Below are 20,888 nucleotides of genomic sequence, written 5' to 3' on the forward strand. Positions count from 1 at the left end.
GACAGAGTGAGACACTGTCTCAATCAATCAATCAATGGAATTTCACACCTGCTAGATGTGAAATAGGACGGCTATCATAAGAAAGTCAGGCAATGCAGCACCATTCACAATAGCCAATAGGTGGATGCAACCCAAGTATTCATCAACAGATGAAAAGATAACAAAGCATATTAAATACACACAAGGGAATATTATTCAGCCTTTTAAAAAATGAAATTCTGGCACATGCTACAACATGGATGAATGTTAAAGACATTATGCTAAGTGAAATAAGCCAGGCACAAAAGGACAAATACTATATGAGACCATTTTTTTTTTTTTTTTTTTTTTTGAGACTAAGTCTTGCTCTGTCACCAGGCTGGAGTGCAGTGGCACAATCTCGGCTCACTGCAACCTCCATCTTCTGGGTTCAAGCGATTCTCCTGCCTCAGGCTCCCAAGTAGCTGAGACTACAGGCACGTACCACCAGGCCCAGCTAATTTTTGTATTTTTAGCAGAGACAAGGTTTCACCATGTTGGCCAGGATGGTCTCAATCTCTTGACCTCGTGATCCACCTGCCTCAGCCTCCCAAAGTACTGGGATTACAGGTGTAAGCCACCGCGCCTGGCTGGCCTATATGAGACCACTTATGCCAGCGGTCCCCAAACTTTTTGGCATCAGGAACCAGTTTTGTGGAAGACAATTTTTCCACAGACAAGGTTGGGGGAGATGATTTTTGGATGATTCAAGTACATTACATTTATTGTGCACTTTATTTCTATTATTATTACATTGTAATATATAATGAAATAATTATACAACTCACTATAATATAGAATCAGTGGGAGCCCTGAGCTTGTTTTCCTACAAGTAGACAGTCCCATCTAGGGGTGATGGGAGACAGTGACAGATCATCAGGCATTAGATTCTCAAAAGGAGCACACAACCTAGATCCCTCACATGCGCAGTTCACAACAGGGTTCATGCTCCTATGAGAATGTAATGCCACTGCTCATCTGACAGGGGGCAGAGCTCAGACAATAATGCAGGTGTAGATTGAGAGCAGCTGTAAATACAGGTGACGCATCACTCACTTGCCCGCCACTCACTTCCCGCTGTGTGGCCTGGCTCCTAAGAGGCCATAGACCAGCAGCAGTCCATGGCTGGGGGGATGAAGACCCCTAATTTATGCAATGGACCTAGAATAGGCACATTCATAGAGGAAGAAGGTATAATAGTGGTTACCAGGGGCTAAAGGTAATGGAAAATGGGCAGTTATTATTTAGTGGGTACAGAGTTTCAATTTGGGATGATGAAAAATTTCTGGAGATAGATGATGGAAATAGTTGCACAACAACGTGAATGTACTTAATGCCACTTGAACTATATACTTAGAAATGATTTAAAATAGTACATTTTATGTAATGCATTTTTTACCACATTTTTAAAGACAATACCAAATGTTAGTGAGAATGTATAAAAATTGATACCCTCATACACTGCTGGTTAAAACGTAAAACGGTGCAGATGCTTTGAAAAACAGTTTGACAATTCTTCAAAAAGTTAAGGCCAGGTGCAGTGGCTCATACCTATAATCCCAGCACTTTGGGAGGCTGAGACAGGAGCATCGCTTGAGCTCAGGAGTTTGAGACCAGCTTACGCAAAATAGTGGGACCCTGTCTCTACAAACAATTTTTTTGTAAACTTAGCCGGGTGTGGTGGCATATGCCTGTAGTTCCAGGTACTTGGCAGACTAAGGCAGGACGACCACTGGAGCCAAGGAGGTCCTGGCTGCAGTGAGCTATGATTGTACCACTGTACTCCAGCATGGATGACAGAGTGAGACATTAACTCAAAAACAAAAAGTTAAACAAGGAATTAACACATGACACAGCAATTCCACTCCCAAATATTCACCAACTGATGACTGGAAAAAAAAAAAAAGATGTTGTATATACAACAAATTATTTGACAATAAAAAGGAATCTTAGTACTGATACATGCTACAACTTGGATAAATCTTGAAAATATATGTTAAGCTCTCTCTCCCTCTCCCTCTCCCTCCCTCTCTTTCCACGGTCTCCCTCTGATGCCGAGCCGAAGCTGGACGGTACTGCTGCCATCTCAGCTCACTGCAACCTCCTTGCCTGATTCTCCTGCCTCAGCCTGCCGAGTGCCTGCGATTGCAGGTGTGCGCTGCCACGCCTGACTGGTTTTCGTATTTTTTTGGTGGAGACGGGGTTTCGCTGTGTCGGCCAGGCTGGTCTCCAGCTCCTAACCGCGAGTGATCTGCCAGCCTCGGCCTCCCGAGGTGCCGGGATTGCAGACGGAGTCTCGTTAACTCGGTGCTCAATGGCGCCCATGCTGGAGTGCAGTGGCGTGATCTCGGCTCGCTACAACCACCTCCCAGCCGCCTGCCTTGGCCCCTCAAAGTGCGGACATTGCAGCCTCTGCCCGGCCACCACCCCATCTGGGAAGTGAGGAGCGTCTCCGCCTAGCCGCCCATCGTCTGGGATGTGAGGAGCCCCTCTGCCTCGCTGCCCAGTCTGGAAAGTGAGGAGCTTCTCTGCCCGGCCACCATCCCATCTAGGAAGTGAGGAGCGCCTCTTCCCGGCCGCCATCACATCTGGGAAGTGAGGAGCGTCTCTGCCCGGCTGCCCATCGTCTGAGATGAGGGGAGCACCTCTGCCCTGCTGCCCCGTCCGGGATGTGAGGAGCGTCTCTGCCCCGCCGCCCCGTCTGAGAAGTGAGGAGACCCTCTGCCTGGCAGCCGCCCCGTCTGAGAAGTGAGGAGCCCCTCCGCCCAGCAGCCACCCCCGTCTGGGAAGTGAGGAGCGTCTCCGCCCGGCAGCCACCTCGTCCGGGAGGGAGGTGGGGGGGTCAGCCCCCCGCCCGGCCAGCCGCCCCGCCCGGAAGGGAGGTGGGGGGGTCAGCCCCCCGCCCGGCCAGCCGCCCCGTCCAGAAGGGGGGGGGGGTCAGCCCCCCGCCCGGCCAGCCGCCCCGTCCGAGAGGGAGGTGGGGGGGTTAGCCCCCCGCCTGGCCAGCCGCCCTGTCCGGGAGGTGAGGGGCGCCTCTGCCCGGCCGCCCCTACTGGGAAGTGAGGAGCCCCTCTGCCCGGCCAGCCGCTCCATCTGGGAGGGAGGTGGGGGGGGTCAGCCCCCCGCCCGGCCAGCCGCCCCGCCCGGAAGGCGGGGGGGTCAGCCCCCCAGCCGGCCAGCCGCTCCGTCCGGGAGGGAGGTGGGGGGGTTAGCCCCCTGCCTGGCCAGCCACCCCGTCCGGGAGGTGAGGGTCGCCTCTGCCCGGCTGCCCCTACTGGGAAGTGAGGAGCCCCTCTGCCCAGCCAGCCGCCCCGTCCGGGAGGGAGGTGGGGGGGTCAGCCCACCGCCCAGCCAGCTGCCCCGTCCGGGAGGGAGGTGGGGGGGGGGTCAGCCCCCCGCCCAGCCAGCCGCCCAGTCCGGGAGGGAGGTGGGGGTGGTCAGCCCCCCGCCCGGCCAGCCGCCCCATCCGGGAGGTGAGGGGCGCCTCTGCCCGGCCACCCCTACTGGGAGGTGAGGAGCCCCTCTGCCCGGCCACCACCCCGTCTGGGAGGTGTACCCAACAGCTCATTGAGAACGGGCCATGATGACAATGGCGGTTTTGTGGAATAGAAAGGGGGGAAAGGTGGGGAAAAGATAGAGAAATCAGATGGTTGCCGTGTCTGTATAGAAAGACGTAGACATGGGAGACTTTTCATTTTGTTCTGTACTAAGAAAAATTCTTCTGCCTTGGGATCCTGTTGATCTGTGACCTTACCCCCAACCCTGTGCTCTCTGAAACATGTGCTGTATCCACTCAGGGTTGAATGGACTAAGGGCGGCGCAAGATGTGCTTTGTTAAACAGATGCTTGAAGGCAGCATGGTCGTTAAGAGTCATCACCACTCGCTAATCTCAAGTACCCAGGGACACAAACACTGCGGAAGGCCGCAGGGTCCTCTGCCTAGGAAAACCAGAGAACTCTGTTCACTTGTTTATCTGCTGACCTTCCCTCCACTGTTGTCCTGTGACCCTGCCAAGTCCCCCTCGGTGAGAAACACCCAAGAATGATCAATAAAAAATAAAAATAAAAAAATAAAATAAATAAATAAATAAATAAATAAAAAGAAAATATATGTTAAAAAGGCCGGGCGCGGTGGCTCACGCCTGTAATGCCAGCACTATGGGAGGCCGAGGCGGGCAGATCATGAGGTCAAGAGATCAAGACCATCATGGTCAACATGGTGAAACCCCGTCTCTACTAAAAATACAAAAATTAGCTGGACATGGTGACGCACGCCTGTAGTCCCAGCGACTCAGTAGGCTGAGGCAGGAGAATTGCTTGAATCCGGTAGGCGGAGGTTACAGTGAGCCAAGATCGCGCCACTGCACTCCAGCCTGGCGACAGAGCAAGACTGTCTCCAAAAAAAAAAAAAAAAAAAAAAAAAGAAAGAAAGAAAACAAACATAACATGTACTAAGTGGAAAAAGCTAGTAACGAAAGACCGCATATTGTATGATTCCATTTATAGAAAATGCACAGAACAAGTAAAATAATAAAGACAAAAAAGACAAACGTATACTAGTGGTTGCCTAGTACAAGCATGGAAAAGTACTGGAGAAACATGGGGTGGCGAGGGCAGTGACTGCTAATGGGTAGTTTCTTTGTTGGATGATGAAAGAATTCTAAAACTGTGGTGATAGTTGCACACCTCTGAATATGCTAAAGGTCCCTGAATTGTACCCTTTTATTTATTTATTTTTTTTTTAAAGAGGTGGGTCTCACTCTGTCACCCAGGCTGGAGTGCAGTGGCGCTGTCATTGCTCACTGCAGCCTCAAACTCCAGGGCTCAAGCAACCCTCCCACTTCAGCTTCCCATGTGGCTAGGGCTACAGGTGTGCACCACCAAACCCAGCTAATTTTTTTTTATTTTTTATGAGGACAGGGTCTCGCTATGTTGGCCAGGCTGGTCTCCAACTCCTGGCCTCAAGTGATCCTCCTGTCTCAGCCTCCCAAAGTGCAAGAATTACAATTCACATCCAGCCTGAACTGTTCACCTTAAATAGGTAAATTGTATGGTATGTCAACTGTATCTCAAGGAAAGTCCTACCAAAAAGAACCATGAAGCAACTAAATGGGATATCTCTCTCAGAGCACTTACAAGAAAAACCTATGATGATCAGCAAAGATGACCTTATTGTAAATTTTGTAATTATTAACATAATTCATTTACCAACTTACAATTATTCTTGTGAGCTTCTACATCTTATGTAGGAAGAAAATTTCCCAAGTCTGCTCACCTTGGTCAGAGGAGAAGTCTTCTGTGGTGAACAGTGAGTCATATCCTCACCAGGACTTACTTCCACTGCAGTGCTAGTTCTGGGAGTAGGACGAGAACTGAAAAAAACATACCAGTTAACATTATTCAGATTCCAGACAGTTTATTCTCTGTTCACTGTCTTCTGGAAGAAAACAAGTCTCATGAAAAATGGTAGAGTATGATGATTCCATATACTGTCACTAAAAAAAGTCTAGATCTAATTTATGTTTATATAATTTTTATAACTGCTATTAATTTCCTGGCTAATGTATTATTTCTTTTATTTATACTTTCCATGCCATATACAGTATTTTCCTTTTTAACTAGAAACCTTCAAGCATTAATTTTTATAAATGTCTTCTGGTATAGGCAGGATTAACATAAATAAAATAGATCAGATATTCTACAAAGAATGAAAAATATTTGTTAGCTATATATCATTAAATATTTGAAAAGGAAATTACCCTGGCGCCTATTTAAAATAAGTAACAAGGAAGTTACAATCCATACCTATTTGTAATGATTCTTCCTACACATATAAATGCCTGCCACACCGTATGGGCCACTGTACTTTTCCTGGATCCATGGTTTTGAGCTTTTCACTTTTTTTTTTCTTTTTGAGATGGAGTCTTGCTCTGTCGCCCAGGCTAGAGTGCAGTGGCATGATCTCGGCTCACTGCAACCTCCACCTCCTGGGTTCAAGCGATTCTCGTGCCTTAGCCTCCCGAGTAGCTGGGATTACAAGCGCCTGCCACTGCACCAGGCTAATTTTTGTATTTTTAGTAGAGACAGGGTTTCACCATCTTGACCAGGCTGGTCTGGAACTCCTGACCTCATGATCCACCCGCCTCAGCCTCCCAAAGTGCAGGGATTACAGGCATGAGCCACTGTGCCCGGCCTGAGCTTTTCACATTTTAAGAAATCCTTCCCATCAGATCATTAATATTTTTTAATTATTTCCTTCAGGGCCGAGTGCGGTGGCTTACTCCTGTAATCCCAGCACTTTGGGAGGCCGAGGTGGTCAGATCACTTGAGGTCAGGAGTTTGAGACCAGTCTGGCCAATATGGCAAAACCCCGTCTCTACTAAAAATACAAAAATTAGCCAGGCATGGTAGCAGGCACCTGTAATCCCAGCTACTTGGGAGGCTGAGGCAGGAGGATCACTTGAACTCAGGAGGCGGAGATTGCAGTGAGCCAAGTTCAAGCCACTGCACTCCAGCCTGGGTGACAAAGCAACACTCCATCTCAAAAAAAAAAAAAAATTAGCCCAGCATGGTGGTGCATGCCTGCAGTCCCAGCTACTTGGGAGGCTGAGGCAGAAGAATAGCTTAAACAGTGTAGGTGAAGGTTGCAGTGAGCCAAGACCGCACCACTGCATTCCAGCCTGGGTAACAGAGCAAGACTCCATCTCAAGAAAAAAAAAATTATCATCTTCAAATTCCCAAGTATCAGGATCCTCAACTCTCATTCACTTATCTGTTGATCCCCTCATTAAACATATACTTACATAGCACATAAAATACAATACACCAGAAAATCTAGGAGGTTCTAAAAAGTTAAATTTAAAATGTATAAAATGGGGCAGGCACTGTGGCTCATGCCTGTAATTCTCAGCACTTTGAGAGGCCAAGGCAGGCAGATCACCTGAGCTCAGGAGTTCGAGGCCAGCTGGGCAACTCGGAGAAACCCCATCTCTACTAAAAATACAAAAAAAATTAGCCAAGCCTGGTGGCACATGCCTGTAATCCCAACCACTTGGGAGGCTGAGGCATGAGAATCGCTTGAACCAGGGAGGTGGAGGCTGCAGTGAGCCGAGATCATGCCACTGCACTCCAGCCTGGGCGACAGAGCAAGAGTCTATCTCAAAAAATATATAAATAAATAAATAATAAATAAAATGTGTAAAATGTATATAGATAAACATACATTACATTTAAATATGGGTAAAACATATCAGGAATTTTATCATTATAACCACTATTTCATGAAATAAAACTATTTCTCTATGTTTAAAAATATTTTAAATACTTTAAATATTTACATACTACTAAAATTTTTTTTTTTGAGACGGTGTTTCGCTCTTGTCCCCCAGGCTGGAGCGCGATGGTGCGATCTCAGCTCATTGCAACCTCCACCACCCGGGTTCAAGTGATCCTCCTGCCTCAGCCTCCTAAGTAGCTGGGATTACAGACACCCACCAGCACGTCCCGCTAATTTTTTTTTTTTTTAGCAGAGACGGGTTTTCGCCATGTTGTCCAGGCTTGTCTCAGTCTCCTGACCTCAGGTGATCTGCCTGCCTTGGCCTCCCAAAGTGCTGGGATTACAGGCGTGAGCTACTGAGCCCAGTCCATACTACAAAATTTTTTAATGCACTGGTCCTAATTACTTTAAGATACCACTCTGACTTTAATTCTTTCAGTGATTACAAACATTATTCAAGCCTCACATATAGAAAAGTATTAAAAGAAAGGCTGGGCACTGTGGCTCATGTGTGTAATCGCAGCACTCTGGGAGGCCTGGTGGATCACCTAAGGTCAGGAGTTCAAGACAAGCCTGGCCAACATGGCAAAATCCTGTCTCTACTAAAAATACAAAAATTAGCCAGGCGAGGTCGTGGGCCCCTGTAGTCCCAGCTACTCTCGGGAGGCTGAGGCAGGAGAATTGCCTGAACCTGGGAGGTGGAGGCTGCAGTGAGCCAAGATTGCGCCACTGCACTCTAGCCTGGACAACAGAACAAGACTCCATCTCAAAAAAATAAAATAAAATAAAATAAAAATAAATGAAAGAATAAAAAAAGTATTTAAAGAAAAACAGAACCTCTTCTTTTCTGTAAGTATTTATCCAAATAAAGAAGCTTTTGCCTTCAAAGCATTAACAACAACAACAAAAACTGGGTGCATTGGCAGGCAGATGGCTCAAGCCCAGGAGTTCGAGACCAGCCTGAGCAACATGGCAAAACACCATCTCTACAAAAAAATTAGCCAGGCATGGTGGCACACACCTGTAGTCACAGCTACTTGAGAGGCTGAAGTGGCAAGATCACTTGAATCCAGGAGGCAGAGGTTACAATGAACCAAAATCACGCCACTGCACTCCAGCCTGGGCAATAGACGGAGATCTTGTCTCAAAAACAAAACAAACCAAACAAGCTGGACTTCTGAAATTTTAAGTTCAATTCTATTTTAAGTTAAAGAACAAAATGAAGAGGCATTAATTCTTACAAATGGAAATAATGAGTTGCTTTGGTAAAAAAATAAGTGGGTTTGGTTAAAAATTTTCAAAAATCCTGTACATAGCAAAATCTACATTTCACTGGCCACGACCTAACTGTAACTTTGAAATTGGAGAGTGAAACTGGCATTTGGCACTAAAATTCCTGTTCTTTATCTCTGTGTAACAAAGTTTGCACCAAGATAGCAGATGCTTTAAGAAAATTTAACTTTTGTCTTGCATTGATCCCTCTTTTTTCATTTTACCTACCTGAGAAGAAACATGGATTCATTCAACTGACCCTCAAGAGTACTCTTAGGCCGAAACTCAGTTGGATTTTCTGTAGCAGGAAAGTAATATGTTATCCAGAAAAGAACAAAAATATCATATGCAAGGCATAATAACGTACACAAAGATTTAAAGGGACATAACATTGAAATTAGGAACTCTCTCAAACAACATTCTAAGTAGCATGAATGTGCTCAAATAAAACTTACCTAGTCTGAAAGAGTGACCTAGTGGTTGACTACTCTTGTGCCCTTTTGCTTGTCTACTCTGAGAGTTCTGCAAAAGCTCCTTGGAATCTTGTGGCCCAGAACACTCCACAGTGTTTCTGCTATTATTGGAGAAAACCAACACAATCAAACTTACTTTGGAGTTCTCTATAGTTTTATGTTAGAGAAAAAGAGGTTGGAGAAGATAATTAAATTACACATGACATTTAGCAAAGTTACAGAATCTCTTAACTTTATGCCTCCCTCATCCACATAGCCATCAAAGACTGGCAGGAAAGCTATGTCACTGTAGTCCCTCAAGATCCAGGCTAAGGCCAGGTGTGGTGGTACACACCTGTAATCCCCGCACTTTGGGAGGCCGAGGCAGATGGATCACTTGAACTCAGGAGTTTGAGACCAGCCTGGGCAACATAGTGAGACCTTGTCTCTACTTTTTTGTTTTTAACAATTTTTTTTAATTTAAAAAAAAAAAAGATCCAGGCTGACAGACCAGGCATGGTGGCTCACGCCTATAATCCTAACACTTTGGGAGGCCACAGCGGGCAAATCGCTTGAGGCCAGGAGTTTGAAACCAGCCTGGGCAACATGGTGAAACCCTGTCTCTACTAAAAATACAATAAATAGCTGAGTGTAGTGGCACACACCTATAGTCTCAGCTACCCAGGAATCTGAGGTGGGAGGATCACCTGAGCCCAGGGAGGTCAAGGCTGCAATGCACCATGATTGTACCACTACACTCCTACCCAGGTGACAGAGTGAGACGTTGTCTCAAAAAAAAAAAAAAAAAATCCAGGTTGGAACTCCATTTTGACATTTTTCTTCCCAATTAATTCATCATGTGGTAAATTACCACTGCTCTTCAACTTTGCATCTGGGAATAACACACATTGCTTTTACTAACATTTTGTTACCAGAAACAAGTCACATGACCACACCTAACATAAAGGGGAGAAAAAAGATCCTACCATTTACTTGGGAGGTGGGAAGCCAGATGTATTTGGTAACAGAACTAATGACTATCATATTATATCAATGACTGAAGAATAACAACAGAAAATACGCAAAATCAAGAACATAAAAATATCATGAGTAAACTCCTCAAGCAACCCTTAATTAAACTAATGCTGGATTTTCTCCTACTACGAAAGCAGAGAAATTCCAGTCATTGATGTTGTATATTTAGAACAGTAATGGGCTTAAGTGTCCAGTAACTATGTCCCATACACAAAGGTAAGTGTATACTACCTGAGACTGAGATCTTCGACACTTGATTCCTGATCTGCTCCAGCAAAAGCTTTCTTCCAAAATGAATGCTGCAGTAGCCTTGTCCAAGTTAATCTTTAAAAAACATAAATGTTAAAACTCTACTTTAACATGATTTACCATGAAAAATTCCCAAGACATGTCCCAATTACACAGAGCAGATTTTACAATTTGTATCTCCTAAAGGTACACATGTACCTTTGAAATCATTTTATGTTTTATTATTTCATTTTTGTATGCTATTAACCTCTTTTAGACAGCAAGATAAAAAGAAACAATTCAGAAGCATTAAATGGTACAGAATGAAACAGTCTGATAACTAAGCATTAGAAGTGTCAGGGTTCAAATTCCATAGAGTCTGGTTTCTCCAACCAGCCTAGGAAAAACGAGTCGATAAATAATTTGAAATTCTTTTTTTTTTTTTTTTGAGACGGAGTCTGGCTCTGTCACCCAGGCTGGAGTGCAGTGGTGCGATCTCGGCTCACTGCAAACTCTGCCTCCCGGGTTCACGCCATTCTCCTGCCTCAGCCTCCCAAGTGGCTGGGACTACAGGCGTCCCCCACCACGCCTGGATAATTTTTTATATTTTTAGTAGAGACGGGATTTCACCGTGTTATCCAGGATGGTCTCGATCTCCTCACCTCGTAATCCACCTGCCTCGGCCTCCCAAAGTGCTGGGATTACTGGCGTGAGCCACCGCGCCCAGCATAATTTGAAATTCTAAAGTAAATATATCAGATATCTATAATCCTGTCATCCTTTATTTCACAACAGAGGCAAGATTATTTTACTTACCCTAACTGACACATTTAAGTTTTGGAACTATTCTGTTGGAAATTCATTCAGGAATAAATAAGAATATCAGCCCAGGTGCGGTGGCTCACACCTATAATCCCAGCATTTTGGGAGGCCAAGGTGGGTAGATTGCTTGAGTCCAGGATTTTGAGGCCAGCCTGGACAATGTGGCAAAACCCTATCTCTACAAAAAATACAAAAATTAGTTGGGTGTGGGGGCCCACACCTATAATCCCAGCTACTTGGGAGGCTGAGGTGGAAGAATCTCTTGAGCCTGGGAGGGAGAGGTTGCAGTGAGCCAAGATCACACCGCTGCACTCCAGCCTGGGTGACAGAGTGAGACCCCATCTCCAGGAGGGGGTGCGGCGGTGGGAGGAAAGAATATCAGCATCATAACCATATACATTCACACCTTGTTTAGGAATCAAAATAATATTACCTAGCTAGTTCACTTGCATTAAAATGACTTTAGGTTGTATTTAAAACTCAGGCTCACTTTCAAAAGATTAAGTTTCACTACTAATAGAGTATACCTCTAGACATACTCACCAGAGTGGGAAAATTAAGCCTGACTGAAATTTTAAAACAAAAAAGAAAAGAATTTATAGTTGACTAATCATTCAAAATTTCTGTATTAAATAAAATTACTTCAATCAAAAGTAAAACACAAATAATAGAATTTGCAACCACATATAATATTCCTTTACACAAAAGGCTCTTATGGTTCACTAAAGTAGAAATAAAAATAGCCAACAAAGTAAAATTTATTTTCATCCATCAAACTGACAAAAATGTAGATCAACAAGGCACACTGTAGATTAGAGTGGGAGGGAAGGAGCTTTCTAACATATTGTTGCTGGGAGTGTAATCAGCACATGTTCCTAGAATGCAGGAAATGTATCAAACTTTTTAAATGCTCTTAGCCTTTGGCCAGCCATTTCATTTTGAGAAATTCACATGAAAGAGATAACTAACCAAGTAAACCCAAAAAAATTTTTTAAATTCACAAAAGGATATTTACTGTAACAACACATATAATATTCCAAATCAAGAGGCATTCTAAACGTTTACTTTTTTATAGGTAATTGTATATACATTCTACAGCCATTTAAAATGACCGAGCAGCCAGGCACAGTGGCTCACACCTGAAATCCCAGCACTTTGGGAGGCCGAGGCAGGCGGAACTGCTTGAGGCCAGGAGCTCGAGACCAGCATAGCCAACATGGTGAAACCCCATCTCTACTAAAAACACAAAAATTAGCTGGGGATGGTGGCACGCACCTGAAATCCCAGCTACTTGGGAGGCTGAGGCATGAGAAACACTTGAACCCAGGTTGCAGTGAGCCAAGATTGCGCCACTGCACTCCAGCCTGGGTGACAGAGCAAGACTCAGAAATGGAAATGGAAAAATATGCATAATGTACCATGAGAGAAAAAAGTAGGTTATGGAATGGTCCCATGTAAGCAAAAAATTATATAGCATACGGTTATAAATGTAGGGATATGTGGATACACCGTCTTAAGTAAATTAGGTATAGTTACATCCTATCAAAAGATGTCTGAAAAATTATCCACCAAAATAACACTAATGTTGAAAGCATTCTAATATAAGTAAAGGATGTTTGTCCTACAGCTTATACAAAAATCAGCATTTCCTTCTGCAGTTTTTAAAATATATTTAATAAAAGAATGGATTCTTGTATATGCTACACTAAATTTATTCTCCATTTTATAAACTGAACCCTCCTCCCATCCCCCCATCCCAGTTACCTAGTGACAGAACCAGAACTAGAAACTAGTTGCTTGGGCCTCTTTCCCACTCTGGTCTACCTCCTAGCCTCCCCTACCCTGTGCCTCAACAATGATTTCTAACATTGCCATCACTGACAGAAAATTCACAAGGTGCCTATTATCCTATCACTTAATATCCCCATTATGACAGGATTGTCATAAAAACAGGTCATATTAAATATCACTCAGTTAACAGCATCTTAACTTGACAATATCATCCCTCGGTCAATAGTCAAACAGTTTTAGCCTAAAATACAAAATACAAGAAATGGTACTTCTTGGATTTGGGAGTTATAAGAAAATTTGTCTACTACTTAATACATGAAAAGAGAAACTGACTTCAAAAATTCCTCATGATTAAAAACACCTGCAAACCGAGAGAAAAACTTTTAATCCGAAGTCAGACTTCTTTAAAAAATAATAATTTGAATAGCTATTTGTATATTAAGAACAGCACCATTCTAGAAGTACATAAAAGGGGGAAAAGATTCCACTATTTATTCCCATTAAAATACTGTCCCTTACTCCATTTGCAGAACTCAAAAGAGAAAGAAAAAAAGATCGAACTACTGTCCCTACCTTTTCTGAGGATCTCTTTGAAGTAACCCATCAAGCAAATTAATAAAATCTGAAGAAGCTTTAGGACGAGAAGAATCTATAAATGAATTAATTTCCAAAAAAAAGATAAGTAGTAAATACATTTCAATTTTATTTTTATCTCTTACATCAACATTTAAAGCAATAGTATTTTAAAACACATACATTATTATTAAGAGAACACTAAATCCATTAACAACAATTATATCCTCTATTTAATGGGGCAGGATGGGGAGGTACAGAACACAAAGATTAAAAACATTTTTTCCTAGATCACAAAAAAGAAATGTAAATCTCAAAAACTAAGTCTTAACAAACCTCTAAGCCTTCTCTTCACTGAACAATCCCAATAAGGATCACCAGCTTAACAAACTCAAACACTTGTCTTCAACTATTTTGGGGGAGTTTTTTGAGATAGAGTCTTGCTCTGTCACCCAGGGTGGAGTGCAGTGGCACCATCATGGTTCACTCCAACCTCTACCTCCCAGGCTCAAGTGATCCTCTCACCCCAGCCTCCAGAGTAGCTGGGACTACAGGCATGCACTACCACGCCTGACTAATTTTTGTTTATTTTTTATAGAGATGGGGTCTCACTATGCTGCCTAAGTTAGTCTCAAACTCCTGGGCTCCAGTGATCCACCTGCCTTGGATCTCCTAAAGTGCTGCAATTGCAATTACAAGTGTGAGCCACTATGCTCAGCTCCAACTTTTTTTTTTTTTTTTTGGAGAACGAGTTTCACTCTTCTTGCCCAGGCTGGAGTGCAATGGAGCGATCTCAGTTCACTGCAACGTCTGCCTCCCAGGTATATGCGATTCTCCTGTCTCAGCCTCCCAAGTAGCTCGGATTACAGGCATGTGCCACCATGCCTGGCTAATTTTTTTGTATTTAGTAGAGACAGGGTTTCACCATGATAGTAAGGCTGGTCGTGAACTCTTGACCTCAGGTGATCCACCCACCTCAGCCTCCCAAAGTGCTAGAATTACAGGTGTGTGCCACCATGCCTGGCCCCAGCTTAACTATTAATTATACCTTATTCTTTGAAGTATTCCTAACTTGAACAACTTAGAATATTTGCAATCCCTCTTTTAAGATTTTTAACAGAAATAAGAAGCATTATAATATGACACTGTCCAATACCACTAATCTCATAATGTTTTGTCTTTTTAAATTAGTTATATACCATATCCAGGTCATCAGTCTATGGTTAAAAGTAGTAGTAATGGCCACACATTGTGGCTCATACTTGACATCCCAGCACTTTGAGAGGCCAAGGCAGGCGGATCACTCAAGGCCAGGAGTTCAAGACAAGCTAGGCAACATAGCAAGACCTTGTCTCCACCAAAAAATTAAAAAATTAGCCATTCCCAGTGGTGTGCCCCTATAGTCCCGGCTACTCGGGAGGTTGACTGCACCACTGCACTCCAGCCTGAGTGACACAGCAGCACAGCAGAACCCTCTCTCTCAAATATATATATATGTATATATAGCAATAATTTTTGTAGAATCCTGTTTTCATTTATGTGTCTTAAGATAAACTTTAACAATGTATAGCAAAATGTTTTACTACACTTGTGCCTTCTTTTGTTTTCCTTTCCTTAAAAATTATTGCTGACAGATCATTATATTAACCACAATTTATATGATTAAAGTTCCAACACTTTAAAAATAATACAACTGTATCTAATTTTAAAGATTTTTAGGCCGGGCGCAGTGGCTCACGCCTGTAATCCCAGCACTTTGGGAGGCTGAGGTGGGTGGATCATGACATCAGGAGTTTGAGACCAGCCTGGCCAAGATGGTGAAACCCTGTTTCTACTAAAAAACAAAAACAAAAAATTAGCTGGGCGCCGTGGCGGGCACCTGTAGTCCCAGCTACTCAGGAGGCTGAGGCAGGAGAACTGCTTGAACCTGGGAGGCGGAGGTTGCAGTGAGCCGAGATCACGCCACTGCACTCCAGCCTGGGCAACAGAGCAAGACTCTGTCTCAAAAATAAATAAATAAAGATTTTTAAAACTTATAAGGGTAGCATTCTGATTCATCAAGATAAGGAAATGGTGAATTTGTTCCAACAGGAGATAGAAATAACCACATGGGATACGACTACAAAGTAAGTAAATGGTACATACAAAAAGCAATGTCACATAAGGGTTTAAGTTTTTTGAGTCTTTAAGCCATACTTTTTATGATACAGATGCACAAAATAGTTTTTAAATGAGGGAAATCTATTAGTACTTTGTTTTCTGTTTCAGCATCTTTAAAAAATGGCAAAAGAAATACTAACATATCTAAAAATATCAACTTGGGATCATTTATAAAAGATAACTTTGGGGAGTTATGAATCAATAAAAGCAAACGTTAGATAAAGGTACACCTTTAATCAGTGTAAAATGTAAATTAATTCCATTTATCATAAGAAATCTTACCTTTCGGAATAGGTGGCAAAGGATCTTCACATAAGATCTTTTCAGTTAATTCTGAAATACTTTCTGAGAAGAATGGAGGTTTTCCTGAAATCACATGAAAACTTGCAAAATCAAAGAAGTCTGCTATCACCAATAATTCTTTTTTTTTTTTTGAGATGGAGTCTTGCTCTGTCACCCAGGCTGGAGTGCAGTGGCGCAATCTCGGCTCACTGCACACTCCGCCTCCTGGGTTCAGGCCACTCTCCTGCCTCAGCCTCCCCAGCAGCTGGGACTACAGGCGCACGCTGCCACGCCCAGCTAATTTTTTTGTATTTTTAGTAGAGATGTGGTTTCACCGTGTTAGCCAGGATGGTCTCAATCTCCTGACCTTGTGATCCGCCCGCCTCGATCTCCCAAAGTGTTGGGATTACAGGCGTGGGCCACCACACCTAGCCTTGCTATCACCAATAATTCTAATCTCAACTACAGATATTTCAAGATTATACAACTTATAGAAAAAATATATAGCAATAGCTATTTAATGCCTAGTATGTACGAGGCACTGCCTATATAATTTATATTTCTCTTACTTCAAAATGTATTATCATCCTAACAAATACACAAACACACATATGGACCACTACTATGAACCAATGGGTCGTGCATGGGCCATTCAACGCATCTGAATAATACACAATTGCAAGGCATCTTTACAAAAATTTCTAATAATCACAATTTTTGAGTTAGGCACATTTCAGCATTCCAGATTATCATGAAAAATTACCTATTTATCAAGAACTTTCTAGGAATCTGCATATGCCTAGATACCAAGCAACTCAGCCAAAATCAGTATACATAAAAATTTAATAAGGTCACAGTTTTTTTGGCCAGGCACAGTGGCTCATGCCTATAATCCCAGAGCTTTGGGAGGCCTAAGCAGGCAGATCACTTGAGGTCAGGCATTCAAGACCAGCCTGGCCAACATGCTGAGACCCGCTCTCTACTAAAAATACAAAAAACTGCCAGGCATGGTGGTGGGCACCTGTAAGCCCAGCTACTCGGGAAGCTGAGACACAAGAATGGCTTGAGCTCAGGAGGCAGAGGTTGTAGTGAGCCGAGATTGTGCCACTGCACTCCAGACTGGGTGACAGTACGAGACTCTGTCTCAAAATAAAAAAAAATCTAGGTTTTTCACATCTTATAGGTAAAACATCTGCAAACTACAGACTTAACCTGGTTTTTATTCCAGCTCTGATTTTATACCTATTCAGGAAACAATTACCTGAAAACATTTCATAAAGCAGACAGCCCAAAGACCAGAGGTCACTGGAGATGGAAAAGTCAGCACCCCTCACAACTTCTGGTGCTGTATATACAGGAGATCCTAAAAGCAAAGTATGAAGAACAGCTCGGTTAGGCATTTGTATTGCTGCCAACACGAACCCACCTAGGAAAGATCTGATGAGATGAAAAAGGGCAGGAGAAAAACATGCGCATGAATAAAACTTCATGTGCATTTCACATTTTTAAATGTTTTCTAATTTTAAGGTTACATTTTGCAAAGGATGTGTGTGAATGTAAAAAAGTGTTTAAAATCTACCTGAGAGGTATGGCACATTCAGCTACATTCTTCTTTTAAATTTCAATTAGAATAGTTTAAGTTAAACCTTCAACATAACAACCCCAACATCCCACTGGCTTAACAGCAAAGGTTTATCTATCACTAAACATGTCCATAACAAATCTACCAAGAAGCTCTGATCCTCATAGTCACTCAAAGACCCAGGCTGATAGAGGCTCCAACTCCACTCATGCTTCCTCACTTGGAGGCAGGGAGAAAGAATGTAGCTAACTGAACATTGGCTCCTAAAATTCCCATCTCAAAGTTACTCACATCACTTCCGCTCACACTTAGTTGGCTTTGACCAGGGAGAGGATGCAATCCTACCATCTATCCAGGAGAATAGGAAATATTTAGTGAAAAGCACCACTGTGTGCCCCATATACTTTATACAAAGTTTAATATTACATAGAAATCCCATATTTTAGAGCCAGAAAGTTCCCTTATTCACTGACAAGAGAAATGGAAGCTTTAGAGGGATACTTAACCTCCAGTAAATCACGCAGCTAGGCAGTTGCAGAGCACCTGCCAAGACCCAGGGTCCTTGTCTCTCCCTGGTGCACACTCTCTGCATTCCATCTAACTCCCGCCTCCCAATGAGAATCTTTTCTCCAGGAAGAAAGTAATCTCCAATGATTTGGAAACAAAATTCCACTGAGGTAAGCCTTCCAGCAAATCCTATCTCCAGAGCCCATTACAGCGAGATCAGCAGCTTTGTGTGCCCTGATGCGTGACTGTAAATTTCTCCCATGGAGCATTTTTGCTATGCTATCACATTTTGTACACATCGATGGAAGGTTTATTTGCCTGCACCAGCTGCTGAGGAAACAAAGACAAATAACGCCCATGGAACGCCCTTGCACTCTGTCCAACACTTAATAGATGTTTCATTAATATTTGTTGAATATGAATGTTTGTCTTCCCATCCTTACTTCCAGTACCTAGAACTTGCCTAAACTAGTCAAATTAAGAAATAAATGTGGACCAGGCTCACACTTGTAATCCCAGCACTTTGGGAGGCTGAGGCAGGCAGATCACTGGAGGCCAGGAATTCAAGACCAGCCTGGCCAACCTGGTGAAACCCCATCTCTACCAAAAACACAAAAATTAGCTGGGCATGGTGGAGGGCACCTGTAATCCTGGCTACACAGGAGGCTGAGGCATGAGAATAACTTGAACCTAGTGGGCGAAGGCTGCAGTGAACCAAGATCACGCCACTGCTCTCCAGCCTGTGTAACAAAGCAAGACTCTGTCTCAAAAAATAAATAAATGAGGGCCGGGCACGGTGGCTCACACCTATAATCCCAGCATTTTGGGAGGCCGAGGCGAGCAGATCACGAGGTCAGGAGATCGAGACCAGCCTGGCTAACATGGTAAAACCCCGTCTCTACTAAAAAAGAATACAAAAAATTTGCCAGGCGTGGTGGCAGGCGCCTGTAGTCCCAGCTACTCGGGAGGCTGAGGCAGGAGAATGGCATGAACCCAGGAGGCGGAGCTTGCAGTGAGCCGAGATGGCACCACTGCACTCCAGCCTGGACAACAGAGCGAGACTCCGTCTCTAAATAAATAAATAAATAAATGTGGAATTAACAAATAAATGCACTAATAAACAATGGAATTAAAGTCTCTGGGTTCACACTCAAATGGGTAGAAAACAAATACACAAAACAGTATATTATTACATGGTAAGTTAAATGGTTTATGCAAAAAATATTATGAAAGTTTTAAAAGAAAACACTTCAGTATTCAGTCTGATAAAATCCTGCTATCCAGACAAAGAGGTAAGGAAGTCTTTCTCAACAAAGCTGGAGCCGGCCAGGTGCGGTGGCTCACACCTGTAATCCCAGCATTTTGGGAGGCAGAGGCAGGCGGATAACCTGAGGTCAGGACTTCGAGACCAGCCTGACCAACATGGAGAAACCCCATCTCTACTAAAAATAGAAAATTAGCTGGGCATGGTAGTGCATGCCTGTAATCCCAGCTACTCCGGAGGCTGAGGCAGGAGAATGGCATGAACCCAGGAGGCGGAGCTTGCAGTGAGCCAAGATCACACCACTGCACTCCAGCCTAGGCAACAGAGCAAGACTCCATCGCAAATAAAATAAGATAGTTAAAAATAAAATAAGAAAGCTGAAAAAATAAAATAAGAAAGGGTTAGGTGTGGTGGCACAAGCCTGTACTCCTAGCTACTTGGAAGGCCAAGGCAGGAGGATCACTTGAGGCCTGGAGTTCGACACCAGCCTGGACAGCACAGCAAAACCCAGTTTACAAAAAAATTTAAAACTTTGCCAGGCATGGTGGTATACACCTGCAGTCCTAGCTACTCAGGAGACTGAGGTGGGGGAATCGCTTCAGTCCAGGAGCTCAAGGTTACAATGAGATATGATCATGCCACTGCAAGATGAAGGAAAGGGAAGGGAGGGGAGAGTATGGAAGGAAAGAGAAAGAAACAAGAACCAGAAGAGTAAGGGCATGGGTGTGAGCAGCTACACAACACGTGCAGGAAATCGTGAAGACAGGGTGTTGCTGGAACACAAAGCCAAAGGTGGGGTTAAGGGGTGAGGGGGGTGGCAAGGTGGGGGGTGAGGGGAGAGATGAGGTGTTAGTCTGGGTCCCCCAAGAAGCAGACACCACGACAGGATTATCCACACAAGGATTTTATTACAGGAAGCGTCTATGAGAAAAAAAATGGGGAAATCTGCTCAGATTGCAATGTACGATGGACTCCATGCAAAGAGAAAGGGAAAGAAGATTAGATGAAAGCATCCTTAGATAGATGCCATGCAGTCTTAAGAAAGGTTCTTCAGGGTCATCAAGAATCCCTGAACCAGGCCAGGTGCGGTGCCTCACACTTGTAATGCCAGCACTTTGGGAGGCCGAGGTGGGCAAATCACCCAAGGTCAGGAGTTCGAGACTAGCCTGGCCAACATAGTGAAACCCTGTCTCTATTAAAAATACAAAAAAATTAGTCAGGCATGGTGGCAGGCACCTGTAAGCCCAGCTACTCGGGAGGCAGGAGAATCGTTTGAACCTGGGAGGCAGAAGTTGCATTGAGCCGAGATCACACCATTGCACTCCACCCTGAGCAACAAGAGCGAGACTCCGTCTCAAAAAAATAAATAAATAAATAATAAAAAAAATAAGAATCCCTGAACCAGGCTGGGCACAGTGGCTCATGTCTGTAATCCCAACACTTTGGGAGGCTGAGGTGGGCAGATCATTTGAGGTCAGGAGTTCAAGACCAGCCTGGCCAACATGGTGAAACCCTATCTCTACTAAAAATACAAAAATTAGCTGGGCATGGTGGTGTGCGCCTGTAATCCCAGCTACTTGGGAGACTGAGACCAGAGAATTGCTTGAACCCAGAGACAGAGGTTGC

The 20,888-nt window shown here is 43.7% G+C and overlaps 1 protein-coding gene across 11 annotated transcripts in view; it reads right to left on the reverse strand.

The window, feature by feature from the left end:
* ULK4 (unc-51 like kinase 4) overlaps nt 1-20,888 on the reverse strand; it is a 715,846-nt gene that overhangs the window by 656,125 nt on the left and 38,833 nt on the right. For all 11 annotated transcript variants that reach the window (XM_055381350.2, XM_063703713.1, XM_055381348.2 and 8 more), the window contains 7 exons: nt 17,171-17,272; nt 15,910-15,993; nt 13,468-13,543; nt 10,285-10,377; nt 9,022-9,140; nt 8,795-8,864; nt 5,294-5,390 (listed from right to left, as the gene is read on the reverse strand). In XM_055381350.2, the coding sequence (XP_055237325.2) occupies nt 5,294-5,390; nt 8,795-8,864; nt 9,022-9,140; nt 10,285-10,377; nt 13,468-13,543; nt 15,910-15,993; nt 17,171-17,272 (641 nt within the window). The remainder of the gene's footprint in view (nt 1-5,293; nt 5,391-8,794; nt 8,865-9,021; nt 9,141-10,284; nt 10,378-13,467; nt 13,544-15,909; nt 15,994-17,170; nt 17,273-20,888) is intronic.

This window comes from Gorilla gorilla, chromosome 2 (genome assembly GCF_029281585.2).
Source record: "Gorilla gorilla gorilla isolate KB3781 chromosome 2, NHGRI_mGorGor1-v2.1_pri, whole genome shotgun sequence".
NCBI classification, from domain to species: Eukaryota; Metazoa; Chordata; class Mammalia; order Primates; family Hominidae; genus Gorilla; species Gorilla gorilla.